The sequence below is a fragment of the Gallus gallus genome, chromosome 1, assembly GCF_016699485.2.
Source record: "Gallus gallus isolate bGalGal1 chromosome 1, bGalGal1.mat.broiler.GRCg7b, whole genome shotgun sequence".
Lineage (NCBI taxonomy): Eukaryota > Metazoa > Chordata > Aves > Galliformes > Phasianidae > Gallus > Gallus gallus.
Window position 1 is genome coordinate 49480438 of NC_052532.1, and position 27304 is coordinate 49507741.

The 27304-nt window shown below is 51.6% G+C and overlaps 3 protein-coding genes across 17 annotated transcripts; 1 reads left to right on the forward strand and 2 right to left on the reverse strand.

Annotated features, from left to right (window-relative positions):
• Window positions 1-810: 810 nt before the first annotated feature.
• On the reverse strand, window positions 811-13559 carry SEPTIN3 (septin 3). Of its 4 annotated transcripts, none has more exons than XM_025155078.3 (10): window positions 13131-13559; window positions 8155-8346; window positions 7554-7682; window positions 6777-6858; window positions 5898-6035; window positions 5475-5592; window positions 4923-5018; window positions 2795-2894; window positions 2276-2327; window positions 811-1635 (listed from the first exon to the last, which is right to left on the reverse strand). In XM_025155078.3, the coding sequence occupies exons 1-10, from the start codon at window positions 13417-13419 to the stop codon at window positions 1500-1502; spliced, it is 1332 nt and encodes a 443-aa protein (XP_025010846.3). In that variant the 5' UTR covers window positions 13420-13559; the 3' UTR covers window positions 811-1499. The 4 variants fall into 4 exon arrangements, with proteins under 4 accessions (XP_025010846.3, XP_025010847.3, XP_025010853.2 ...); XM_025155079.3 differs by having other exon boundaries at window positions 2795-2891; window positions 13131-13548; XM_025155085.3 differs by lacking the exon at window positions 13131-13559 and adding an exon at window positions 12031-12252 and having other exon boundaries at window positions 2795-2891.
• A 1170-nt stretch (window positions 13560-14729) lies between these two features.
• LOC100859314 (uncharacterized) lies at window positions 14730-19056 on the reverse strand. Of its 10 annotated transcripts, none has more exons than NR_173082.1 (3): window positions 18982-19056; window positions 15976-16293; window positions 14730-15895 (listed from the first exon to the last, which is right to left on the reverse strand). NR_173082.1 is itself a non-coding variant. In NM_001395970.1 (2 exons), the coding sequence occupies exon 2, from the start codon at window positions 16286-16288 to the stop codon at window positions 16082-16084; it is 207 nt and encodes a 68-aa protein (NP_001382899.1). In that variant the 5' UTR covers window positions 16289-16290; window positions 18982-19056; the 3' UTR covers window positions 14730-16081. The 10 variants fall into 10 exon arrangements, 7 of the variants coding, with proteins under 7 accessions (NP_001382899.1, NP_001382898.1, NP_001382900.1 ...); NR_173084.1 differs by lacking the exon at window positions 18982-19056 and adding an exon at window positions 17417-17528 and having other exon boundaries at window positions 15976-16290; NR_173083.1 differs by lacking the exon at window positions 18982-19056 and adding an exon at window positions 17417-17528.
• A 1225-nt stretch (window positions 19057-20281) lies between these two features.
• CENPM (centromere protein M) lies at window positions 20282-27181 on the forward strand. 3 transcript variants are annotated; one of them, XM_015285079.4, is made up of 7 exons: window positions 20282-20383; window positions 20694-20773; window positions 22015-22113; window positions 22877-22956; window positions 24024-24115; window positions 24920-25054; window positions 26679-27181. In XM_015285079.4, the coding sequence occupies exons 1-6, from the start codon at window positions 20327-20329 to the stop codon at window positions 25043-25045; spliced, it is 534 nt and encodes a 177-aa protein (XP_015140565.1). In that variant the 5' UTR covers window positions 20282-20326; the 3' UTR covers window positions 25046-25054; window positions 26679-27181. The 3 variants fall into 3 exon arrangements, with proteins under 3 accessions (XP_015140565.1, XP_025004264.1, NP_001038103.1); XM_025148496.3 differs by lacking the exon at window positions 26679-27181 and adding an exon at window positions 25997-26324; NM_001044638.2 differs by lacking the exon at window positions 26679-27181 and having other exon boundaries at window positions 24920-25950.
• Window positions 27182-27304: the final 123 nt, after the last annotated feature.

The window sequence follows — 27304 nt, forward strand, 5'->3', positions numbered from 1 at the left end:
CCTGACCCTGAACATCTCTGTCCACAAACCTCAGGCTTTTCTTCAGTCATGCCAGCCTTTCCAGCCCCATCCCAACCCAACATACTTCCCTGTACTTGCAGCACTACCATCCCACACCATGACCTTCTGCATGTGCACTGCTAATGCAACCAGATGTTCTTCTGGGGTACAGCCCCTGGCAGCTGGGTGACATGCTTCTTCTAGGTGATGGGCAGACTGCCACACTCAGGGCTGTTGTGAGCCCTCTCAGAGTCACTGTCCCTGGAGTTGTTCCAGAATCATGTGCATGTGGCACACGTGGACATGGTTAGTGGGCATGGTGGTAGTGGGTTGATGGTTGGACTTAGTGATCTTAGAGGTCTTTGCCAACTGCAACAATTCTATGAATCTATAATTTAGCCTCCAGTAAAACTGTGCATATTTCTCCTTGTGGGTTTTTTACCTTCTCTCCCCGCTTCCTCCAAGTGAAGGCGAAACAGCGGCTTTTCAATATGACACAAAAAAAGCACACTGATAAGGAAGAGGTGAATGTGGAGGAGGAAAGGACTCAGAGAAAGGGAAGATTTTGAAGGAAATGAGGGAGAGACAGAAAGGGCTGGGAGCAGAGAAAGTGAGGTAAGGAGAGAAAGGAAGAAAGCTACAGAGGGTTAAAAGGGAGTGAAGACAAAAGTAAAGGAGAGGACATGGGAGGCAGGAGAGCTGTATGAGGGGCAGGGGATTAGCATAGGCTGGGGCTGCTGGAGTGACAAACACAGATATTTTGGTGAGGAGAAGGTATTTTTTGTGTTCGCATCACCAGTGGACACCAAGGAAGACATCTTGGTGTTCATTTATTCTTTAATTCTGGAAAATATGGCTCTTTCCCCCACGTACTTTGATGTTTCTCACATAGATGCTACAGCTCACAACCTGTCTTCTTCTACCACTCACTTTCCCTGAACCACAAAACCTGTCAATCTGTCACTTTTCCCATCTATCCACTTTCAAGCTGCCATTTCACTATGGGAAGCCACAGCAAAAAATGGAGATAAAATGCTGGGCCACCATCCTCCCTGAGCAGTGGGCTACCTTCCCACCCATCAAGAACTCTGCCATCTGCCCCGGAGTCTCTCCATGCCACGTCCCCAAGGAATAAAAACAGGACCCCACCATGCCCCGCACCTCCCACTTCCAAAGCCCTCTTGCCCCCATAAGTTATTCCCCCACCCCCATTTCCCCCAGACAAGACACACAGCTGAGACAGCAACGAGAGAAAGGAAGATGACAGACAGTCCACTGTGCAAAATACAAACCGAGAATGAGGACAATTTGGGAAGGGCAGAGAAGATGCCTTTGGTCCCCCTCTGGCACACAGGTAGGCACACACGCGCACACACACGCACCCTCTCACACACACAGAGGATGCTCCACATGCTTCAGAGACAGGCTCATGGTAGAGCCAGGGGTAGCAGGGGTGGGTTGTCATATCCAGAGACACCAGGTGATGTCAAGGGTGTCATTCACAGGTTACTTTCATGGTTTTCCTCTGTCTCAGAGGTCATGGGGGGCAGCCCTCCATTGTCATTCAGCCTCTTGGCCCTATAGGTCTCATAGTGGATGTTGTGGGTCACTTCTTTCAGGTCCTGAAGGTGAGTCCTGCGTGGGACAGAGTGAGAGAGGATATGATAACCAGCATCAGCACTATCGGTGTTAGCTTTCTATCTATCATTTTATTCCTTGAGATAAATGGAAGAGTTCTCCAGTCAGTCTGGTTAACAAACTTACCCTCTTCCTATCCAGGTGCCATAATGCAACAGAGAGATGGAATATCTGCATGCAAGAGGTCACATAGGCAGGATGCAGGATATGGACTGCAGTCTCTCTCTGTGCTGTGCCCCCTGTCCTGTCACTGGGCAGCACCACTGAAAAGATGGTCTAGGATAGGGTAGTGGATTCTTTATCACTGACTTCAATCCAAACCTATATCAGCAACAACTAGAAGTTGTTGGAACCTAATGCAATTGATAGGATTAAAGAAGGGTGCTGTTACCCTGTGTTTCTTGTTGTGTCCAGATGATACATGAAAACCAGCACCTACTTGACCACATAGTGGTACTCAAGAGAGGCACTAGAGTACCTACCCCTAAACTCAATCCAACCCTACCCCACATAAGCTTTTACTGCCTGAAAAGTGCCGTATCTTCCCTCCCATAAGGACTATTTCACTCTAAGAGGGTCTCAGGAAGATTCCCTTCTCATCAAGACATAAGAGTCGTGGGCATGACTGTGGCCTTACCTAATGACAAAATCTCGAAGCAGGGCAAATTCACAGTGAGTGAGGTTTTCCACTGAAAAGAAAGCAAGGAAATGTTATGTTTGATTTTTCAGCAACCTGCTTGTGGTTACAGAGCATGGGAAGGTCATTGCTATGGGACATGCATGTTTCAGGTGGCATGCTTCAGAAAGAATGGACAGCTGTTTGAACAGCAGACAAGCTCTCAGGCATTGAGCAGATATGCTGAGTGGTCACAGGTGGGTTTTCGTTGGAAAACCAAGGAGCTCAGCTTCACACACCCCATGGTGCTGAGAATGGTTCTGCCAGTTAGCAATAGTGGTACTACATTGGCAATGGTAGTTCCCTCCAAGCAGAGCTATTTGAGTGTTCTCTTCTTGCTTGGTTTCAAAAAAAAAAAAAAAAAAAAAAACCAAAAAACAAAACAAAAAACCCCCACAAAGACAAAAGGCATGGGAAAGTAGCCATGGGACGTGTTATCAGGACACTGTTATCATCTCCCAAAAGCAAGAGTTTCCTTACCTTCAATGATTCCCCAAGGTGTTTTCCTGCCCAGGACTCTTTTGCCATTCACTTGGTACTCCTTGTCACTGCCCACTACTGCAAAGGGCATGCTTTCCTGCTAGGGAAAGACATGTGGAGAGACCTATCAAACCCGTTCCAGAAAGCAGCACCATCACTGTTCCTTAGCCACCTCTCCTCGTTGCACCTCACCAAATGCAAAGCCTTTTGCAAGGGAGGAGGTTCTCCAAAGCAAAACTTCATTCATCACTGCTATCCACAGCATTTTGGGCTCTTGTTTTACTGGTGTCCTTGCACCCCCTGGGCTTAGTGTGTATCTTACATCAATGCCAAAGGCTCCAGAGAAGGGAGTAAAGCTTTTGTGCACACATCTCCATCATCTCTGAAGGGCAAGGTGACCAGAGTGCAGGTGCTTTGTCATAGTAGGTGAGTGTCTGTCATCCTGGGGCTCCTCACTGGAATACTTTGCAGTGAGTATTTCTCTTTAAGTTTGCAGTTCTTCGCTAGAAAATCTCACAATAATCCCCTCAACAGATCACATGAACATTCAAAGCTCAATTGCTGAAATGGTTGTACTGAGGAAGGCCAGAAGACTATGGGAAATGGGACAGTAGGTGAGACTACTGTGGATCAAGATATATTTACACACAGGGAGAAAGTTCCTGCTTCCAGAGAACAGGGTGCGAGAGAGTCTACTATCCATAAGGCTGTCTGGCTGTTCATAGATTTATCCTGCTTTGCAGACTTCCCTCGACCTGGGAAAGGATTGCAATTACCACAGGAATGGGATGTTCTATTCTTTATTATTATTTACTCTTTATTATTAAGTTTATTTCTCACGTGTGAGACTACCAAACCCGGGGCAATTAGGCTGAAGTGCAGAACAAATTGTGGCGCCTTCCTCACAAACAGTAACAGTTTGGAGGAGAAGCAAAACCCATCTGGTCTCCCCCAGAGCGTGTGATGTGCTGCCAAATGGGAAGTGATTAATGAATCTGGGGGAGGTGGGAATTTCTGCTGGGGCTATGGCAGCTAGGGAGCTTGAAAGAGCAAGTGTCAGGCTGCCAGGCAGTTAGTTACTGCTAGTTTCTTGGCGACTGCCATGGAAGACAATATTTCTGTGAATAGTCTAGCCCTAAAAATAATGAGTAGGCTAACTGAATGCAGTAGTGTCACAAAGCCAGGAGGTGTTGTCAGTCCAGAGGCAGACTAGGTTATTATCCAAGAAAATATAAGTTTGAGGCACAAAGAGCAGCATTTAGGGAATAACACCACGAAGTTCTGCTATGACTTTTAAGTTTGTGCACAAGCAATGACTGAAGGAGGGGAAGGACCCCATGTGCCAGTCAGTCACAAGATGATCACAAGTCACAGTCAGTCACGAGTGTGATGTGATTGTTTAGAGAGCACATGTGGTCCAAGGGCTTAGCAGTTCAGATCTCAGAAAAGACAGAGGAGTATTGGGTACCCACACCAGTGCCAGAAAATCAAATCAAACTAGAGCAGGCACATAAAAAAGTGATAGTGGAATACGGGAGAATGGGAAGCTCAACCAAAGGAGCTTGTCTCATTTAGCTGACCAGAAGAAGGCCAGCAAAGGATAAGACTGTTCTCTAGCTGATGGGACTAGTAGGCAGGAGAAATGTTCGAGTCAGTGTTGGCACAAGAACACATATAATCCTGGGTACAACATGGCTATGAAAAAACACAGGCTGGAAATTAGATGGTTTCTACCTCTCTGAGGTAGGAAGAATGAGACATCCCTTCTCACAGGAATTGGCAGGGCAAAGCACTGGACTACTTTTCAGGTAGAGTTTGGCCTGAGCTCATGAGATGGTTGTTTGGAACAGGGGATGAACTTGGCCCTTTGGTCCTTAGTGGAGGCCAAACAGCATACAGCAAGAGGAGGCGAAGTACAGTCCTTCCTCACTCAGCCTTCCTAGCACCCTGTGGAGATGACAGGGACAAATTAAACTAGGAAGGATGAAAGGCATTCTCTTGTGTCCATTGCACCTTTTGCTCGGGGACCATGAAGCACTTAAAACCTAGTGACACATGTCTGTTTTACTCATTAAATCTGACCAGCCCTCAACCCCCCTTTCCCCTCCCACAATAAAATGTTTCCTACCCTGATTTTGTCGTTTTCTGTTTTATCCTCCAGGTCCTCATCAAATTCTTTCTGGGGATAAAACTCGATCCCATTCACTTCTAGCTCTTTGCGCACCTGGGCAGAGAGAAATTTTGGAGCACAAAGCAACACAGACCCGAAGGGAAGGCAGGCAGGATGGTTGGGCAGACATATCTGGGACATCCTTCCAGTGGGGAAGGGCTGGAAGGACTGTCCCCATTGAAGTGTGAAGCAAAGTGAGGACACATGGCAACAGTGACAAGTTTTTCTTCTCCAGCCCAGTCTACTTATTTGGCTCTGTAATTCCCATGTCAGAACATATCATGGAATGTCACAGGGATGCCCACTGTTCTTCCCCCTCTAATAGATGTGATCTCAGAGCCATGGACAGCTGCATCTTCAGGGCAGTGCCAGGACTTACCCGCCAATCCAACACTGGACTGTGAGTGCCCTGTGGACTGAACTGCAGTCCCAGCAGAAAGGATATGGCTCATTTCTCCCATCTCCCAGCCAGGGAAGGGAGGGATCCCATGCAGTAGGAGAGATACTCACTCTTTGTTTGAATTCGGTCTTCTCCTCCAAGGTCATGGTGTCAGCCTTGGCAATAACCGGGATGATGTTCACTACCTTGCTGAGATGTTTCATGAACTCCAGGTCCAAGGGCCGCAGGCTGCAGCCCAAGAAGGAACAACATGGAAGGGGTCAATTTACCCTTCTTGCCCTTCTAGTGACTCTCCCAGCATCAGGGCGTCAGTTCCCATCCATCCTGCCCACTCCCAAAGAAAGCACAATGGTGTTTCTCCTGCCTTGGTCATCCATACCCTTTCAAGCCCTGTAATGCCTAAATTTAAGCTAATAGCATCCAGCCCTGCTGGTAGGAATCCTGGTCCTGTGGCTGAGACTGAGCAGTACAGGGTGTGTATCTGCCACAGTGGCATGAAGGGGATGAGGAAGGACAGGGAACTGCATACATACGAGTGGCCTGTGGGAGAGATGAAGTAGAGGCAGCAGTGCACTCGAGTGTCTGGAATTCGTTTCTTCCTTGCAATATTCACCTCCTCTTTCAAAAATTTTTCATATTGCTCGTTGATGTATTTCTCAATAGGCTCCCAGCTGTTAAGGTGGGAGAGAGAGATGAATAGACAGGTACAAATCTCCTCATATTCCTGCCTACAGTGTTCCCAGCTCTGACAGCGGTAAAGCAGACTCTGGCATTAAAAACAAACAAACGAACAAACAAAAACAAACAAAAAAACCAACCCACCACCACCAGCAGAGATGTTTAAGAGTTTTCCAACTGAGCAAACTGCTGTGGAAGTCAGCAGTTAAATCAGTGGAAGAGGGAAGGAAAGACCTGATGGTGCCATGGCAAGCGGCTGCTGGGGAGCGGCCTCTGTGAGAAATCTTAGAAAAAATTGAATCGCCTGATTCTGGGCAGAACAGCTCAATTTTCAGCTAAAGGAGCACATGTAGAATTCAGTGGAACTCAGTCTGAGAAGGGGATTACAGCTTTTTGCCTGGTTTCCTGGCAGTGAGTTGGTCTGGCAGCATGGCTGCATTTTACCTGTATTGGGGGTGGAGGGTTGAGAACAAAATGAGGGCAGGCGTTTCTTAGTGTTTGAGTGGGGGCAAGATTTTTAAGGCACGGAAATAGGCACTCGCTATTTAATGTGCACATACCTCTGAGCACACACGTAAACCCAGGGTGCTCAAAATTCTGCATCCCAATTGCTGACCCGTGAGTGCAGCAGGATCCCAGACACTTTCCAAGGTAAGTAACTGAGCAACACTCCACGTATCAACATAACTGCAGCCCTTTATGGGACATGAAGGTCTTGACGAGGTAAAACTCACCAGTTCTCATTGTTGATCTGGTCTCCAAATCCTGGGGTGTCGATCACTGTCAGCTTCATTTTGACCCCACCTTCTTCAATAACTGAGAAAGAAATTGCAAATTGTCATATGCCTCTCTAGGAACCTTCTCCATCATGAGTCTCTGTGTCTTACAAGAGAACAAGAGTATCCTGCCCTCATCCCTGTCCACCAAGCACAACCAGGTCAGGCTGGGTCATGCCTCAACTGTTGTGAACCTCTCTTGAGTTCCTGACTCTGAATTTTGGTAACCTCTGCATTAAAGCTACCTGATACCACTCTTCTGCAGGAAAATGGATTTGCGCTTATTATGTGGCCCACCTAACTTACACAGCTTGTCCTCTCCTCCACATATCACCTTGAATTTGAGCTGATGCTCATTGCTCCTCACTGTTTAAAAGCTATGCTGATGTTTTTCCATGAGAACACGTGCTCTGCCAAGTTTCAGATAGGACCCAACAGTGCAGTTGGTATAGAGCATTAAATGTCTGCAGATAGGAATCACAATGGTTAATCCACACATACAGACCAATGTCTCGGCAGGGGAAATACCTCTAACACTTTTTCTGCCTCTTGCTTTTGTCTATGACATCAGTGGAATGCACCACTGCTTCAGAAAAGCATTGGCTATGTCTGAGGTCACCTAAACCCGGCACTTCTCCTTTAGTTTCCCATGGACAAAGGGCTGCCTTATAGCAAAGTATTGGGTTCTTCTGCAGGACCAGGTAGAAGCATCGGAACCAGCAGCCTGGTTCTTACCGTGTCCAATGGCTTTGATCTCCACTGTCTTGGGGATCTTCTCCTCCCGGTTCCAGCCTGAAGATTTGCGGCTCACTTGGGATTTGAAGAGGGTGTTCACCAGCGTAGACTTTCCCAGCCCACTCTGACCTGAGGATTGCAAAGAGAAAGCTTACGACATCTGCCACAGCCCAGCAATGGCAGCAGACTCAGAGAAGCCAGAAAGCCAGAATGAAGAAGTGTGGTAGGTATCTCCCTGTCTTGTACAAAGTGTCATTTCAGGTTGGGTAATTGGATTTTTTTTTTTTTTCTCCAAAAGAGTGGTGATGCATTGAAACAAACTGCCCAAGGAGGTGGTGGAGTCACCGTCCCTGGAGGTGTTCCAGAGCCATGTGGATGTGGCACGGAGGGACATGATTAGTGGGCATGGTGGGGATGGGCTGACAGGTTGGACTGGATGATCTTAGTGGTCTTTTCCAACCGTAATGATTATATGATTTTCCAAGAGTGAGTGAGCACTGTCTGATCCTTCATGCCCTCCCTTCAGGGCTTGCTCTCCCACCTGGCCTCATGGGAGAGTATCCAGCCATGGCTCCCAGTTCCTCCACTGATCCCTGCATACCTACAACCATAATGTTGAAGTCGAAGCCTGTCTTCATGGTCTTCTTGCGCATCTGCTCAATGATGGTGTCAATACCAATGTAGCCCAATAAGTTGGCATTAATGCCCACAGGTTTCATCGGCACAACTGGTTTTTGTCGCGACTCTGGAACTAGCTCAGACATGGCTGCTTCGTTTTTGTTCTCCACTGGTCCTGCACAGGGAGAAAGGTTGAGAAATCATCACTCAGGTGTGATGAGGACGTCCCTGCTGCCCTGTGGAAGGCAGCTTTAAGTGTCCATTTCAAGGGCTGCTGAGCATGACAAGACAGTAAGATTTTAGCAGTAAGGCTCTTCATGGAGGAACATCCACTTGAGTTTCCAGCATAGTCTTCTACGTATTAATGTGGATGAGGAGTTGGACAAGCAGGGCTCCTTGAGCACAGACCGTGTTGATCACTATCTCCAAACAGCAGCAGCACGCCCAGTGAAGTTGGCTGGGCTCCTAATCAGAGGCCAGAACACCAGTGTGCGTCACTTGCTTGATTTGCCTCCCAGTTCTCACCAGAATCCACAACCTCCACGCTTGCCTCCTGCCTGCAGATCAGTGCAGTTTGTCCTGCCTACCCATAAACTGTGCTTTGTCCTCCCTCCCCTCCCTGCTTCTTCCATGCAAAACAAACCAGCAGAGAGAAAGGCTCTGAGGGCTCCCTAGCCTCCCTGACTCTTTTTCAGATGATGGCACACATAGCCTGGGGCAGGCCTTGGCCATTCATCTCCATCTCTTGCCTCATTAGTGAGCAGCTCCCTCTCACCACAGAAGGAAGCTGGAGGTTGGGAGAGGACAAGGCACAAAGGGAAGCTGGTGGGAAAGGGAGGCATGAGGGATGGATCTGGACAGAAAGATGAAGTGGGGATGGGAATCAAGTACCCTTCATACACAACCAGCTGCAAACTGGAGCTTCTCCCACTCTAATTACTATGCTTTATCTCATTAGATGGTTATTTTTCCAGGACAAAGACAGCATGCTCTTTTGCTTGGTAAGCACTCCTCTTATTTTGGATGCTACTTCCATACAAGTATCTCACACTAAATTATCCCTTTCCATCATTTCAGCAGGGTTTGTTTTTGCTCCTCTCAGCAGATCTCATTGGCTGCAGAAGAGTAAGTGAGTGGCCAGGCAGGTGACTGCCATTTTGGGGGCAAGTGGGATGGGGTCACTGACAGCACCAGGGAGAGCTCAGCTAGAACAGGCCAGATTAGGGAGATTGTGTTCATGGATAGTTGGTTCTGAAGGTCTCAGCTTTGAGCCAGCTCTGCTGGAGGATGCCCCTGCCTCTCCTCCCCACAGAGCAGCACCTGGGGAGACCAGGGCATGAGAGGGAGTGATGGCCAAGCCGGGCTGGCAGTTGGGAACACCTCATGCTGCTGGCAGAGGCGGTCTGCCTATCTGAGCACTTCTCACAACCCTCTCCTCCAGCCATCACAGCTCACCTGTGCTCTCCTGCTGACAGAGCCTCCCCTTAGGCTCCCCGTGTCTTTTTCCAGCTTTCTCAAAGCTGCTGCCAGCCAGAAAAGCCTACTGCATGGAGAGATAAGTCGGCCAGCTCTTCTCTACCTTGCCCTTCACTTGTCCTCTCCTGCCTGTCTTGTGCTACCTGTATTATTGTCACATGGCTGGGCTGTGCCCCAAATCTTGCAGTGCCCACACACAGCCCTGCTCAGTATCTTTCCAATGCTGGGATAACTATGGAGGGGACTGAAGGCAGAGGGTAAGCAGAGCCATTGCTTGTTGTTCCTGGCCACAAACTGCCAAAGTCTGACAGAGCAGCCTGCACTGGGGTCCCACCTACCCCAGAGTGTGGGAGAAGGCAGAGTGGGGTGAGATGGAAGGAGGGAGCTGGCAGCCACCATCAGGGCTCACTATAAGGCTGATAACCCGTCCCTCGGTCCTGCTGCACTGAGGGACACTTTGCTCACAGTTGTTGCTGACTGCTGTGGATACTGCAATACTTGGCAATCCCTAGGCAGCCTTCACTGCTCCAGTAGCCAGAGCACATATTTCCAAGTCAGGTCCCAACAGTCCAAACACCTATGAAAAGCCCTGAGATTAGGGAAAAAAAAAAAAAGCTCCAGGAGTCTTCTTAAATAATTCCTGGACTATTTATCAGTGGTGTGGGTCTGGGAGTTCTGATATCAGAGTCAGAAGGTCTCAGGGTAGAGAATACCCCTTTGCTCTCAGTCACGTGCCTTTCCTTCCATGTAGGGTGCTTCCCACACAGGCTCTAAATGGGAGCCCGCATTTTACAACGGGATACCTAAGGGCTTTGTGCTATGATTTTCCATCTCTTGGCTCCTACGGAGGAATCCAAGGAGACAACTGAGGGCCAGCCAGCAGGAGGTCAGGGCGTTCAGGACTAGAGCCAGAGCTGTGGGGCACCTTGAGCCACAAAACATGCTTGCCTTGTCCTCTGGGGACGGCTCTGCTTTAGGTGCTGTGATGCTAATGCTGCTGCTAAGCCTCATTACAGCTCTGACTAAATGGTCAAGGGTAGCATTATGCATCCCAGGCACATCCCATAGTCCTGCTGACCATTCCCTCCAATGTATCCATTGACAGAGAGCTATGGTCAGTGCAGCTGTGATGAAAAGAGGGTTAGCCAAGGTTAACCACTCACATTCGCTGTTTGCATTACCACCCATTTCCCTGCTGCTTTGTTCTGTGTGCTAAGCAGAACTGGTTTAAGAGGGTGGCTGCAGTGATGGGCTCCCTGGCTGCAGGCAGAGCTGTGCACCTGGGGCCACAGCTTGCAGGGAGAAGAGTGGCTGTGGGTGCCCATGAAGGCCCCAGTCAGCTCTACAACCCACCCCAAAACGTCTCTCTGAAGGCCACAGCCAGCAATGGGCACCACTACTGCACCACATCCATGACGGAGATGGCCCTGCAGATCAGCTGTGGGCTCAGACACGAGGACCTCCATCCACGGCGTCCTGGGGCAGAGCAGCCCCGATAACCTACATACAGCCATATCCCCTCCCCCTGCCTTCCCATCCTTTGTCTGAGCGGCAAGGGGGGGGGGGGGAGGGCTGCAAGCAGGCGGCCACCACCACAACCCAGTTCCCAGCTCGGGAAAGCTGCTTCACTCCCATGCAACACATCCACAGCCTCGCTGCAGCTCTCCTGCCCTGACCGGAGGCACTGACCCTCGTGTCACACTCCTTTGCCACCCATATGGCTCCAGATCTGTGTCCCTGCTCCCCAGACTGAGCATCACAGGGTATTTCAAGCTGGTGAGAGGAACCTATCCCAGCCTTTTGGGCTGCCGCAGCCTTGCTGGCAGCAGCCTTCCTCCATGTGCCCTCACCACTCTGCAGAGGGCTTTGGCTGCAGCCAAATCTAGGGCAGCATGTGCTGAAGCCTCTCCAGAGATGCAGGAGCTGGCACGAGCTGGCATAACCTCAGCTGTACCCCAAGGCGAGGGAATGCTGAGCATCCCAGGACCGGGGCATCCACCCCACCAGAGCCGCCTGTCCCCAGCCTACCCACCAGCACCCACGCAGGTGCCCGGGGAGCAGCACAGAGCATCCCCACTGCCCCAGCAACGACAAGGGACAAGGCAGTGGCAGAGCAGCTCGTGGGCTTTCCCGGCCCTGGACCAGCTGGGATTATCTCTGTCTTACAGAGCAGCCCCTGGCGACAGCTACTCTGCATCAGCACCACAACCGCCAACCCCGCTCCTGCTCCTTCGGTGCTACCATTGAAAGATGAGAAGGAAAAATACGAAGCTGATTCCCCCCTGCTGCCCTCTGGAGATACTGATCCCCAGCAGCGTGGGGGCACAAGAAGCCTGATTGTCCCTCCGGCATCGCCCAGCCCCGCCAGCCCGCATCATCCTACCTTTGAACATGAAGCTTCCTTTGTCTGCGAACACTCTCCCGGGGGGGTGGCTCTGCCCCCACTGTCCTAAGCTTGACGCTGGCGCAGCACGGTGGGCTACAACACTCCGCTTTTACCTCTCTCTTTCCTGTCCTCTTCTACCCCCTCTCCTTCCCCTCCTTCTCCAGTGGCTATTTCAGCCGAGCGGAGATGCTGGTGCTGCTCCTGCTGCCACTGTCATGTGACCTGAATATTAAACATCGCTGCAAAATCCCCCCCGCCCGCGCTCCCTCCCGAGCTCCATCCCCGCTCCCCATGGGGTGGGCATGGTGGCGGGGATGGAGGAGCACCACGGATGGGCTCCACGCACCATGAGGGGGCCTTCGCACAGCCACCCACCTCCTACCCCCCCACATCACCTTCTCCCTCCTGAGCATCCCTGGATTTAGCTGCCTGTTTGCAGAGGGGGTATTTAACCCTTTGTGGCTGAGAAATCACGCTCCCCGCCTGGATATTTCTTTATTTTAGGGGATGGCGAGGCCTCACAGAGAGGGGAAATTGGGAATTGTGAACAGCTCGTTAAGACCCATTTGCCCTTCAGCTCTGCCTGCGGAGGCGTGAGAAACCTCTCCTCCCTTGGCACTGCAACTGCTGGCTGCCTGCCCCTGGTGCAGAGACACAGCCGTCCCCTGTGCATGCGTGTGTGTGCATGTGCATGTATGCACACGCATGCACAAGGTGCTGCTGGTTGTGTCTGGGAGCCGTGTAGGTCATTTGGCTGCTCCAGAGCAGGATGCCCTTTCCCTCAGTGTTTCCTCCTCCAAGTTCCCCACCACGCACTGTGGCCACCCCGAGCTGTGCCTGGGCACCAACATTTTGGCAGGGCGATGCCAGCACCCAGCTCTGAGGGGTCAGTGGCTTCCTCCACAAGCGCGCCCAGTACAGCTGCCTTAGGACAGATGCACAGACAGACAGACAAGGTTCCCCTCCAGACACCCCCCTCACCTGGCTCTCCACTGCCCCTCAGCTCTGTCAGGGTGAGGGGGAAACCCCCCACGCCCCCGCACTGCCCCCCACGGCATCCCTGATGCCCCCCAGCCCACCTCACGGCGCACACCCACCAGTGCGTGGGTCCCCGGTGCCCGACATCTTCTCCACCGGTGTGACCTCAGCCCCTCCACGTCCTGACATGAGCCGTGGGCACGGGGCCACGGGAGTGACGGGGGCTGGGGCTCGTGGCCGATGCCAGGGAGCCCCCCCGGCCCCCTGCCGCAGAGTGACCCAGAGGCAGCTCCGCTGGGTGGGAGCACCAGGAAGGCCGTCCTGTCGCGGCAGGGGGCCTGGGATGCGGCTGGGGCCAGCCAGCCTGGAGGCGGGAGGGCGGAAGGCCGAGGCGACGTCCTCCTCCATGTTGGGCTGTAGGCGGAGGCGTGAAGGCGTGGGTCACCTGGGCCCGGCAGGGTGAGGCAGCTGGGGGGCCCAGCCCCAACCTGCCACAGGGCTGAGGGCAGCTGAGCCCTCTCCAGCGAGTGGCCGCCGTCCTCCCGGGCGGTCTGAGCACCCGCCTCCAGCCACCACAATGGGCCTCTTGTGGCCTGCCCAAGGTGCCCCCACACACGCTGTCCGGCTGCTCCCACCCCCGCCATTCCCAGAGGCGCTGCAGTCAGGCCGTGCTGTGGGGCAGCCCCACACACAGCCCCATGTCCTCCTTGGTGGTACTCCTGTGCTTGTGGGCCCGCCGGTGGCAGGTTGGCTCTCAAGCAAAGTGAGCACAGTTCACAAAAGATAGCAAAACACTTCCAATTTTTGAAATGTTTTCCTTTTGTATCTCTCTCTCTCTCTCTCTCTTTTTTTTTTTTTAATTTTCAAATGGCAAATTCCTTTTTAACAATGTCTGCCCCCAACAAGGAAGCAAATGGTGCGCAAATGCTCCACTGCCTACACATGGCCTTGGCCAAAGACACAGATGGGGTTGGTGGTGTCCTCGTGGCAGGAACCGAAGGATAGGGCTGAGGCTGAGAGGCACCATCACCCCTTGGAAAGGAGCTTGGGCAGTGCGCTCTCTGCAACTACCTGAACGCCTCTCTACAACAGCCTGAAAGGAGGTTGTGGTGAGGTGGGGGTGGCCTCTGCTCCCAGGTAACAGCGATAGGACCAGACGTGATGGTCTCAAGTTGTGCCAGGAGAGGTACAGGTTGAATATGAGGAAGAACTTCCCTGAAAGAGCGGTGCTGCAGTGGCACAGGCTGCCCAGGGAGGTGGTGGAGTCACCGTCCCTGGAGGAGTTCCAGAGCCGTGTGGATGTGGCACTGAGGGACACTGGTCTTGGGGATGGGCACTTAATCTCAGAAATCTTTTCCAACTTTTATGATTCAGTGATTTCTATACATGGTGCAGGAAAAGGGAATGAAATGTGTGAGAGCAACTTAATGCTGTCCAGTGTTTTCCAGCACTAAGTGTCTTCTCCAGTGCTTTATGCAGCTTAATTCAGTATCTGAGACTTCCCCTCTCCCTCAAATTCTCTGCACGGCTCTAACCGAGCAGACAGTCTCAGCTTTCAGCCAGCGTTTTCCTTTGGCTTAATTGTTCCCAGACACCCCTCCTGCATGCCCAGAGCAGAAACCCTGCCAATGGAGAGCTGCTGGGCTCTCAAGGAACCAGAGTGCTCCTGGGTAGAGGCAGCTCCCGGGGGGGACAGCAGGGAAACAACACAGCGGGCACACGGTTTGCACACACCTTTATTCTGCTGTGGACTCTATTGACAATAGTACTTAGTGAGACGTGGAGAGATCATGGCACAGAGCAGGGCGGCGGGCTGGGGCAGGAATGTGGTCGATAAAACTGAGGATGGCACTTGGTGCCATGCAGCACAGTTCTTTTCCCAGCCCCAAGCAACCACGGCACAGCAAACATGGTATGCACCTGTGTGAGGCTGCACCTGTGTTTTGAGCCTTTGCTCAGCACAGTGAGCACAAATTTTGGCACATGAGTAAGCCTGCTGGCTCCATTTCCCTGCTGAGAGAGGCTACCCAGCCAGGGGATTCGCATCAAGACCCCCAGTGCTTGTCTGAATGGAATGGGTCTCAGCTTCTCTGGTTTGGAATAGAGACTGACAGTTCCTGCCAGGGCACCCAGTGTTGGTGTGGAAGGTAGTAGCGGTACTACTGCAGTCTGGGAGGATGAAACGTGCCAGAAAGACCTCAGATATTTACAGGATGCCCTGACCCACTACTTCCTGAGCCAAAACCCTCAGAGCTAAAAATTGCCTCTTACCCCCAGAGAATTACCAAGGGCGTATTGCTCACTCATACCAGCCCAACACTTGAGACCTGTGTTGGTTCAAGGAACCACACAGAGGGGCGGTGCGTTGTCCTTTCTCAGAGACAAGGAGGTGGAGGAATGGCTCAGAGCTTGTGCTGAAGTGACAGCCAAGTGACAGCGGCACAGAGCTGGAGCCTATCCACTCTGAAGAAGGCAGCTCACAGAGATGTGTCCTGTCTCATACAATGGCAGAGAGCAGAAGGGTGGGCAACTGGGAGAGGTCTGTGTGACAGATCTGGAGAGCTGCAGAGCAGCAGTGCATGATACAGGACTTGGACGAACCTCATCAGTAACAATGTTCAACACAAAGGTAGAGCTCCTGAAAACATCAGACTGTGAGCACCAGGCTCTGAAGTTCTCCGTCTTCAAAACCCCAACAGAAAAGCAGAGCATCTTCAGTAGGGTTGGTCTCAGGATCTTGCTGAACCCTTGCTTGGCAGAGCTTCACCTATCCTGTTACCCCTGCGGAGACCTCCTGGGGTGGTGCCAAGAAGCCAGGCAGCTCCAGCTTAGGTGACAAACATGGGACCCTTTGTGTGAATGGCTCCAAGAGGTGACATCATCCCTGGGGAGGAGCAAAAACTCTTGGCTGGAGGATGGCCTGCAAGCTCACAGAAAGCTCTGAGCCTGCCGTGCTGTACAAACCTGAGGAGCGTAGGGCCAGAGGGTGAGTGGCGAGCAGGAGACCCAAATCAGCAGAGCGTGGGTGCCATCCCACCACCTCTGGCCTCCCATCCACCTGGCGGGCACATCAGACCTCAGGCACCCCGAAGGCCAGGTTGTCCCGAATCATCAGCGTCTTCCGAAGGTCTCGTTCCATGATCGGCCTCTGCGTTCGCCACTTGTGGGCTTCCTGGAGGCCGGGCTCAAAGTAGTAAATGCAGGCTCCAAAGCCCACCAGGATGAGGATGGAGATCATCAGGTACACAGGCACAAACCAGTCCAAGAAGTGCGGCATGGCTGCTGGAGGAAAGGGAACACAGCTTGTGGAGCACCCAGAAAGCAGCTCCGCCACGAGCAATGGGTCCCACCACACCTCCTACCTCCCACATCATGCTGCATGAGATGCTGCAACAGATTGCCATGAGAAGCTGTGAACGAAGGGGCTTGGAACAGAATGGGCTTCCAGGTCCCTTCCAACCCAAACCTTTCTATGGTTCTGTGATTCTATGATTCCATCGTGCGCCTGGGCCCCATTTTGGCTCCCTTGGGACCTTCTGTCTGTGGGCTTTTTTTTCTTCTTCTTTTTTTTTAATACCACAGCAATCAATTGATTGAAACACACCCAGAAGCATTCATATGTTGAGTGGCACTGGCAGCAAAAGTCCCAACCCCGCTCCCAGGCTCCCAGCGGGAGGCATGTGAACGTGACTTCTATTTCTGCCCTCTGATGAACATTTTTGTGGCACAGGGTTAGATCTGAAATGAGCTGCGATTCTCGCTAACATAAGCAAAAAATTGCCAGCATCAGAGGGGGAAAAAAAAAACAAAAACAACCAAACTATTCCCTCCCACCTACTGGCATAGATTCCGGATATGTATTTGTTCTGCTATGATGGCAGAAGAGAGCTTAGCAGGTTTTGGTTCCTCACATCATGCTCTTTTGCTTTCAGAGCGTTTTGCTTTGCCCCCCATTTTGCTGCCAGTGCCATCTCCGAGTCCTTGAGCGTTTATCCCAGTTTCCTTCGCCTGCTTTCAAGTGCTGAAAAGAGGGACTTTCATTTGAGAAGATGTCACCTTTCTGGAGCAGCTCCGCAGGTTTTAAATGTGCGTTAACCCTCGCAGGACCGGTGCATCTTAACATCCCTATAGGGGCAACCGCAGCCTCTCAAAGACACAGCGCCGCAGCTGCCATAGCCCTGGGGGGGCTCGCTGCACGCAGTGGCACGGAAAGGGGTCTGCAAGAGATGGGACACGCAGCGGTGCCGAAGCGATGCCCACGCAGAGGCGATGTGCCCGCGTGCACGCAGGCGATGGGGGCACAAATGGGCGGCAGTGGCCTCACCGCTTTGCACGACTCCCCCCCAGCCCAGAGGTGGGCACCCCTTTCCCATGCATCACCCCCAGCCCCCCCCCCCTCCCTTACCTCCTTCCTCGGCCGCGGGCGGCGGGATGGGGCCGCTCCCCCCGGGATGAACGGGGCCGCTCCCCCCGGGATGAACGGGGCCGCTCTCCGCGCTGCCTCTGCCGGTGCCGGTGCGAAGCGGAGCGCGGGGCGGCAGCGAGCGGCGGAGGGAGGCGGGGACAGCGGCAGCCTCCTCCCGCGGGGCGCCCGGGGCTCCCCCAGAGCCCCCCGGCCCCCCCTCCCCCCAAACCCGGAGGAGGGACCGTTTGCATCCACCACCGGGCTGGGTGCAGCCCCGCTGCAGCCGGTACTGGGATACTGGCAGAAGCGATTCTGAGACTGCATGAATCCATTCCCAGCCTGGCAGTAGCTTGGATGGAGATGGGAACGCCACAGCTGCTCGCTTTCTCTTAGTTTTGTGGGGTTTTTTTTCCAGCCCTGCTGCCCTCTGCAGCAGGATTTGCAGGGCTAATAAACACCGCAGCACCATCCGAGGCCCAAAGCGGAGCCCGTACACACCCAGATCCCTATATCCCAGGAGGGGCAAAGTTTGACTTTGCGGAAGATTGCACGTCAGGTGCAAAGGGGCAAGCCCTCTCCTCAAGAAACCCGTGGCCCATATGTTCCTGTAGGTGCCAATGACAGGTCACACATCGCCACTCACCGTCCCACACTGTCCTGCACCTCTATCAGGCAGGGCTGTGCACGGCTTCCTTCCCATCCCTCTGCCCGCTGCAGCCCTGTGCAGCCAGTGGTGGCCGTGCCTCAGGTGCCGTGGCAACAGCTCGCTGCGTGTGATGGTCTCCCAGGTGCTGTCACATCAGAGGTTTCTCAGCAAGCGAGCACTGACGTGCCACGTGCAGCTCAGCCACATGGAAACGCCGCAGCTGCAGCTCAACTCTCGCTACGAGTACAGCTGCTACGTGCCACTCGGCATCTCCCAGGCATACCTACACACAGACTGTCCTGCTCCGTGCCCACAAGACAGGTTCCAGGCAGGAATCCCTGTGCGTGGGCCTGCACGAGCAGCCCAGCAGTACGGGAGTGGCTGTGCTGCCTGGAACTACGCACTCTGGGGGAAATGACTAGGTTATAGAGCCACTGAATAAGGTTGGGAAAGGTGCCTAAGATCATCCAGACCTATTATCAGCCTCCTCCCATCATGCCCACTAACCACGTCCCTCAGTGCCACATCCACATGGTTCTTGAGCAACTCCAGTGACGGTGACCCCACCGCCTCCTTGGGCAGCCTGCTCCCAGCCCCAGCTTCCTGTGTGTCCTTGTGCAGCCACATCTTTACCCAGAAGAGCTTTGATGTGAGACCTTCCTGCCAAAACCCTGACTGGAGAAAGAGGAAATGGCCAGGAAACCTCAGGCAAACGTTCCCTGTTGTTAAGTACCAATGGAACCTCCCCCAGGCTCCTCAGTGGAGGACAAGACCCCAGCGAGAGGCACAGAGCCCCCAACTCTGGCTGTCAGTGGGGCTTTGGGTCAAGAAACCCATTGGGAAGCTTTGCTGAGTTGTTCAAAAAGACACGGAAACGTACACTTTAAAATAAAGAGTGTAATAGAAAAAACTGACTTACGTCGAGTCTAAAGACAGCTGGGGGGAGCCTTTGCCAAAGGAAACCGAAGTTGCCAGCAACATATGTGGAAATGTCATTCGTTTCCCTCCTAACATGCACTTGCAGCAAATTACATCACTTGTGCGTGCTGGGAGAGAGCAAAGGCAGCCCAGTGTGTGTGCAACCGCATCCCACAGAGCTCTGCTGGCAGCAGTGGGGCTGCTGGGAGCCCCCTGAGTGCCCGCGGGTGCCATGCAGGTAACCACGCGGCAGCTCAGCGCCATGCGGCTGTATGCAGTCCCCCGGGTGGGACGAGGGAGAGAAGTGGAAGCAGAATAGAACTGGTGGGTTGAGAGAAAAGCTATTTATTAACACAGAACAGAGGAACGACTGGGCAATGATAACTACAGATATGTATTTATATAGTCACAATGCAACCGCTTGCAGACTGCCGACCAGCAGCAACACAACCGCCCACTGACCGCCAGCATGGTGAGGTCTCACCACCCACCGGCTGACACCCAGCAACCCCCGAGGAGGCCTTTCCTTGGTCACCTCCCCGTGGCTTTACAACGCCACGGAGGCAGTGGCTCTTCCCGGCCTGGCACTGTGCGCGCTTCCATCACTCAGCAACAACCAAACCATCGCTGCTCCACGATCGCTCTTTTGGCCGAAAGCGGAGCGCACGTGGAGCTCTGCCCCGACCGCAGCCTCCCTTCTCCCCCTCCCCCCCCCCCGCCGACCGCTGCGGCAGCCAGAAATATCCGCCATCGCTTCTGCTTCACCTGCCGCGGCGCTGGCGACGAGCTGAGCCGTCTGCCTTTGTCAGGATCAAAGCGGGTGTGATGTCAGCCTCCATCGCGCCCCCCGCGCGGCTCATCGGAGGAGAAAACGCAGCCGCGGCTCCGTGTCGGCCTCGGGGAGCCGCACGGGGAGCCCCGCTGTGCTCACGGGGCGAGGAGCAGCGCAAGGGGAGCAGCCCCGAGGCTGCTGCGCGCCCCGTCCTCACGCTTGAGCTCCTCCGTGCGACGACAGCTCCGCGGCTGCCGCGGTTTTGCACGGACTGCGTTTGCAGCACCGAGCGAGGCACGGGGAGGGCCGAGAAGGAGCGGGATGGAGGCCGGGGCAAAGGCAGCTCCAGGGACAAGGCGCCAGCCTTTCCCGAAGCCGGTCACCAAGCAGCCCGGGCTTCGCCCGTCCGCACGCCCGCAACGCCCGCACCCGCAGCAGCGCCGTCGCCGCTGCCGTCGCCGGCGCGCTCCCCGCCGAGCGCGCGCCCGCGCCGCGCGGCCCCGCCCCGCCCCGCCCCCAGCGTGACGTCACGCGAGGCGGCCGTTTTCAAATCGCCGAGCGGCCGGCAGCGGGGATGGCGGTGCTGCGGCCCTTCGATAAGCTGCCGGAGCTCAACAGCGCCACCATACTGGTAGGTCTGCGGCTCCCCGGTAGTCCCCCGTCCTTCAGTCCCAGCCCTTTCCCGGCCCGGTTCGGATCCGCTCGGCCCGGACCCGCTGGCTCAGCCCCGCGACGGACATCCCCTCAGTCGCAACGGCTGCGGCGGCCTCACCCCCCCCCCCCACCGGGCCGCCGTATGCAGATAAGGCCCCACCCATATCCCGGCGGGATAGGGCTTCTATATGTAAATTAGATGGTCCGCCCCTTTTCCGGGATAGGCCGTCGGGCTGCTGTATGCAAATAAGGTTAACCCATTGTGACCGCTGCCTGTCGCCCCGCAGCTGGTGGGCGCGGAGGGCGGCCCGCAGCAGCAGCTCGCCGAGGCCATGCTGCGCGAGAAGAAGGACTTCAACATCAACATGTGAGTGAGGGGCAGCGGGTGGTGCTGGTCCGCTTCTCGGGGCTCTGCCCCACTAACGCACAGCCGGCTTTCTGGGAAGGAAGTTCGGTTGTCACTGGAAACGGATGTGGAAGTAATTGGCACTTAAGCATCGCATTCCCTACAGGCATTACAGAGCTTTGTGTCCCCTGGCACTGACACTTCATAGCACGGGTCTGGAGGCTCCTGACACTTATTTTTCCCCAGATATCGCAGTCAGCGTGTGATGTTGTTTGTATTACAGCACGCCTTTTAGTCACACTTTGCTCATATCTGGTGCTATTTTGGAATGCTCTGTTCAGTGCTTTCTTCCTTGTTTATAGGAAACAAAACACCTTCGTTCAGAGACTGGCAGACAAAGCTACAAACTGTGCGTGGATAAAAGAAACCTGGGCCAAATTGCACAGTCTCTAAGACTAATTGCTATAAGTGGCATTCCCAGAGGAGACCAAAAGCAGTGTTTCTCTTTTGGCTTCTAGAGATGAAGTGCATTGAGAAAGAGGTGGAAATTTGGGGAGTTTTGTTCTTCCAGTCTATCTTTTTAATGATCTTCCAAAAAATGCGGTGCTGTTACTATTCTTCCCTGATTCCTTCCAGCCTGACCTGATCTGTGATCCTCTGTGCACTACAGATGCCTTTGGGAGGGATGCAAGCCCTCTGCTTCCTCCCACAGCTGTATCAGCAGTGGCACTGTGGTGTAAGAGGACACCTGAACTATCCTTGTAACTTCTGAGGCAGTGCAAGGAAGAGTAATGGTATCACAGGTGCACTGAGCTCTCCCCCAGTTGTACTTCCCCCTGTAAGCAATACAAGCAATACATGTCTGATTTTTCACCTGAGAAAGCAGTGGGTGTAGCAAAATGTACTCATGGAGCATCAGAGCTTGCTTTATTGGAAAGCTCTATTAAAGTTAAATGCTATGACTGCCATACACATCTGTAAGGAGAATTTTTTTTCTAGGAGCCTTGTTATGCTCTGTTAAGCCTCTCATTATTAACATCTGGGATTAGTAAGTATGTGGCTGCCAGCAGCTCAGAATAGGCTTAAGAGAGAGATGAGAATCCAAAAGAATCTCCATATCTCCTTGGTGCCTAATTATTTCACAGTTAGCTGGCTTCCTGGTTATGTGCTATGTGGTGAGCTGCAATGGCTGTGCGGTTATGATTAAGTGGATGCTGCCTTGCCAAGCTATTTGTTAAACTGGCAGATTTATTTTCTTTCAGCCACCTTGCATCGTCCCTCCCTTTACCTTCAGAGAGGGATCACCTTCGGCCCAGGATAGATCTGATTGCATTTGTTATTGACATCAAGAGCAAATACAGGTAAAAGAAGGGCATAAATACAAGGGAGCAAACTGATATTCTTGCTTGAATTCGTGCCTGAATTTACATTTTTATTGTGTTGGAATCACTGGATTTTAAACCCAAGACTTGCTGAGGTAGATTGTCTCTACCTAATAATCAGCCAGCTGCCGTGCCTGTGTTCCCACTTCACGGGCACTGCTGACCGCGTGGCATCAGCTCTGTAAGTCTCCCGTCAGAAGGGAAAGGTCTGCAGGGGCTGATGTCTTTTGTCTCATCTCTGTGGAAATGGTATTCGTGTCCCCAGGCCATAAGCAAAGATTCGCTAGATCACAAAAGTCAGCATCTTTGTGCTTAACTTTTGGCTGATGATCGTAGGCTCTCATTTACCACAATGACAGGCCCAGCTGCATGCTTACAGCACAGATGGTGCTGCAGAAATGTGTGGGTTTGCTTTTCTGAAAGAGCCTAAGGAGTGCTGAAGTCTCATTGGATGTTAATGAGTTTGGACGCTTAGCGTTCGCAAACCTTTTAGGACGCCGTTCAAACTAAGCCTAACTGTTGAGCCTTGAGTAGAAAGGATATTTTATGGATTATTAAACAGCTGTGGGTAGTCCAGAGGTCCCTGATGCCACGCTCTCAGCGTAATTCTGCTGGCTCACAAATCAGCAGATGTTAACATCATGGGTTTTCCAACTGTGCTTCTGAAAGTTATTCCCTTTGTCCTCATGCTGTGCTGGTTTTACCTCCCTGTCCAACTGGATTGTCTGTGCTTTTCTGACAGCTTGAAGAATGTTCAAGCTTCACTAGCTTATGTGGATGTCAGATTCTTCCTGGGAAAAGTGTGCTTCCTTGTCACTGGGGGTACGTATGGCATCTGCCCCCTCCCTCCCCTCTGAGCAGAACAGCTCACTATTGCTTTCCTTAAAGCAAAGCGGTGGCTTGATTTGAAACAGAACAAAAGTGGCCAGTGGATTTATCAAAGCTTTGTTTAAATATCTGAGCTCATTTGCTTATTTTTTTTTCCTTGGGTAAGACATGGTTCTCTCCTCTCATGCTCACTTGTCCTTTCCATTTTGCTTTTGCCATTCAGATCTTCTTTCCCTCATTTCTGAATACAAATTGTTATTATTTTATAATTACTTTTCTGTGCCATTCCAGAATGCTGTTGTATCTGCTCTGGCAGATCAGTCTTAACAATAGTCTGAATTAGCAGTCAGGAGCATATGATACTGTGGTAATAAAATGAATTTAAGTGGATGAGCTACTAAACTATTAAGTATAGTTTTAGTACAAGACTGTGATCCCTGTTGTGTGCTGTCTGGCCCCATTGTGTCTCATATAATTCTCTTTCTCTCTCTCTCTCTCTCTCTCTCTCTCTCTCTCTCTCTCTCTCTCTCTCCTCTGAGTGAAGAGGGTACTTTCCTGCATCACTTCTCTACTTCAAATTGAGGAACTGAGAGGGCCAGCGCATCCTGCTGGGTGCTGTAAAAGAAGTGCTGTGTCCCTGGAATGTGGGGTTCAGAAGGCCTAATTTAGGGGTGAGAAAGAGCCTTAGTGTAGTCTTGTGCTGTGGTTCTCCTGATGGAATGAGGCTCTTGGAGGCATGAGTACTCTGTCAGGGCTTCTGACTAATGAGTGGAAGATTCTGTCCTGCTGATAGAGTACTGTCTGATCCCTTATCCCAAATGTTAACGTTGCAGTACTCAGTGATGTGGCGATACTATTCCTGCTGTCAGTATTATGGAAGACTTCTGTGCTAATTCCACTGTGCATCTTGTACCATTCTGTTTGTACTGCTCACTGTTGCTTTACCTTCTATGATGTGCTGTCAAAATTAGCTGTGGATCATTTTGCACATGCAGAATTTGTTGGTACTTTTCTTCACTGGATGTTGATAATGGGGCTTGTAATGCAGAAAACTTCTGTAGTTGGCAGGGCGAATAACTGCAGCGTAGAGATGAATGCCATCTGGAAACTGGGAGAAGACTACTGCAGTCCTGTGATATTCTGTGAGCTGGAGGTGAGGTGCCTATTTGGTGTCTGAAGGGATTGGGGAATTCCACTGCTCTCTGATCTTCAGTAACACCATTACATTAGCAATAAATATACGTACATATGCTGTTGCCACATGTAAGTGGTGTCAGAGACCAGACTTGTTGGAAGAATAGATCCAAGAGTCTGACTGTCCTTGAATTGAGTCTTACAGATTCTCTGCACCTTCTGGTGCTACTTCAAAGCCTCAGAAAACCAAGCCTAAGTTATGAGAAGCTTCTCTGATGTGCAGAGCCTTGGTACATTTGTTCCACAATGCATTTTCTCTTTCTGGGAGCCCCGGAGCTGTTTGCTGTGTGTCCTTGCCCACACAATGCTCCCGTTAGCCAGGCTCTGTTGCTTCACATGCTGTTTTGTAGTATGAGTTGCCGCTCTTTCCAGTTATCCACTTGGTCTGAAAAGCTGACAGGAGTTGGCATGCAGCAATGGCACCCTTTACTTTTGCATTTAATAATCATTCCATTGTCAGGGATTGCTTCCTTATCAGCAGATAATATTTGTGCCTTTGGCAGTCCTTCTGTTTGCTGCTGCCTCTCTCAGCAAATCAGAATCAGTGAGTTTGGGCACTTGAAACTTTCTTAGGGCTTTCAGCTGGCATAACTCTGCCCCTCCTCTTGCATTTGGGGAGTAAATGAATCTCATGGGTGTTTTCTGTAACTAGCAGCTCTGAATCATACTTAGAGCTGGTTCCAGTTCTTTCTTTTATCACAGTTAATCACTGCTTTTCTTTTTTTTGCCTATTGATTAAGTAACTTCTCCGTTCTGTTTCCAGCTGGAAGGGATACGAGTTGCCACCGCTCAGCGACTTCTCCGGATGTTACAGATCTGTGCTGGTCGTGTACCAGGAGTTTCTGCCTTGTACTTCAGCTTGCTGATGAGGAACTCTGCTGGTGATTAGCCTCTTGATGTGAGAATTTATCCAGATTCATCAGTTTTCTTTACTTCCAGGCATTTGAGCTGCTGCAGTTGGAATCGCACTGGGAAGCTTTCTTGCCTGATTTGTTACAACCACTCATCCAGAGCTGTTTGTAGTTGCTTGTCTATCAAGAAATCTGGATTCCTATTGAGTGAATAAGGTATAGGTAAGGAGAGGATAGTTTGGATTAGGGATCCCTATCTGTTGTTACATTTGAATGCCATTGTGCAATGGATTTTTGGATTTCGGCCACTTTGCTAGTGGCCAGGAGCTACATATTCTCTTGATATTCTCTCAGTAAAACAGGCAACTATCCCAGATGCTGCTTATCCTGATTAAGTATCTTAATTTCTGTAGGCAACACGTGAGGCAGCAGGCTTCTGCTTCCTCTCAACAGAAATATACTACCTTAGACTAATGTGGAACCTCACTGCAGATTTTCTTTCCCCACCAAGAGAGTAACAAAGGAGAAAGGCAGTCCTTTAGCTTCAAGATATACTGCAGTTGGCAGTTAATGATCCAGCTGCGTGAGCATCTGCCCACCGAAGGGCTCAGCATTTCCATGCCTGGCACATAACTAGGGAGGAAGAGACTGAAGAAGATAATCTAGCACTTTAGCTTTCTTTTAGAGAAAAGGGCTCTATCTCTTAAGCCCAAAATAATGTGATTTGAACAGCTGTGAACTGTGCTGCTGCAAGTCAGCTCCTGCAAACCGAGGAGAGATTTTTCTGAAGATGTCAAACTTTCTGTGAGCTAAGAAATGAGGAGGGCTGTAATAGAGTGTGGCACTGCTTGGGTTACAGCCCTTACAGGCAGGCCACAGGAGGAGAAACATACAGCTGCCAGTGAAAACCAGCACCTGTTCCCAAATAAAAAAAGCCACGGAATTGTTGTGTTTTTTGTTTTTTTTTTCACTCTCTTATGCTCCCGAAGAATCAAATCTGAGAGTAATGGAAGTTGCTGGCTGGCTTCCAGCAAGCCTCTGCACATTGGGCAGTTCAGCCTCAGAGAGCTGCAGGACTGCACTCATCCCTCCAGCATCTGTAGGGCTGAAGCTCTGCACTCTGCAGCTGACCAGAGACGAAAGCCAATTGGACTATAGCAGCATACTGAAAACACACAGTGACTCTTGCAAGTTGGGCATATGATGTGTACAATTATTTAACTAATAGCTTCTTATCACAAGTAATTCATGACTTATTCTTACTGCCAGTCAATACTGTGTTTTGGGGTTTTAAATTAATAAAATATTATATATTGATTTGTATGCTTCCTCTGTTTAGGTCTGTGGGATGGGCTCTAAAACCTATGAATGCTTTTCCCAATTATACCTGGCAGTGGAACTGGTCTTTGCTGGCATTTCAAATGTCCTGTGAGTTCAGTGACTTGGTAGGCTGCAGTCACTGCTTCCACCACGTGGTGGTGGCAAAACCTTTCCAAATAGGATGCTTCCGTAAGCTGAATTGAGCCACCTTACGGAATAGATTGTTTCTTGATATACTGGGCTGTTTCTTATCCAGAATTGCATGCCAGGTAGAAATTAAGTCCTGACAGAATCTGTTAAGCTCTTCTCTGTTTTAACTTAATCCCTAATAGTCTGCTTTAATGTTTCTAGGTGTGGAGCTGTAGCTGCATGTGCTGTTTTGCTTAGCTTGTTTCTGACATCTGTCTGTGAGCAGGAGAAAGCAGCACTGCAGGCTTAATCAACTGTGAGTGTTGGCAGTCCTTGCAAAGACAGCTCAGCAAGACACAAAGCCTGTATCCTTGCTCAGAGGACACACAAATCCCAGCTCCAGTTGTATTGTTGCTGGCAGGGGAGAGATAGGTTGTTTGTCAGCTGGAACAAAGGAGCTAAACCGCTCAGCTGTGTTATGGTGTCCAAAAGGGCTGGACTATGGCTAAAACCCAGAGGAGGAAGATGTGCAAAGTCTCATGGCCATGTAAGAAGGATGGGGAGCTTAATGGGCTTGCCCTACTTTCTGCTTGCTTTGCGATCCTGCCAGTGCCTGCAAGGACTTTACCACCAGAGACTGAAACACCAGTTTCTCTGTTGGTTATGCTGGCTGAGCTTCGCTCTGACTTTGGGTTCCTCTGAATAAATGAGACCATGGTTCAGAATAGACTGGTTTCGATTTGCTCTCAGGGTGCAGGTGCAGTCTAAGGAAGGGGAGGAAGGCCTGTGGCACCAAATGATAGAAGAGTGATTCTTGTGTGTCCTCTGCAACTGCTGTAAGGACAGGA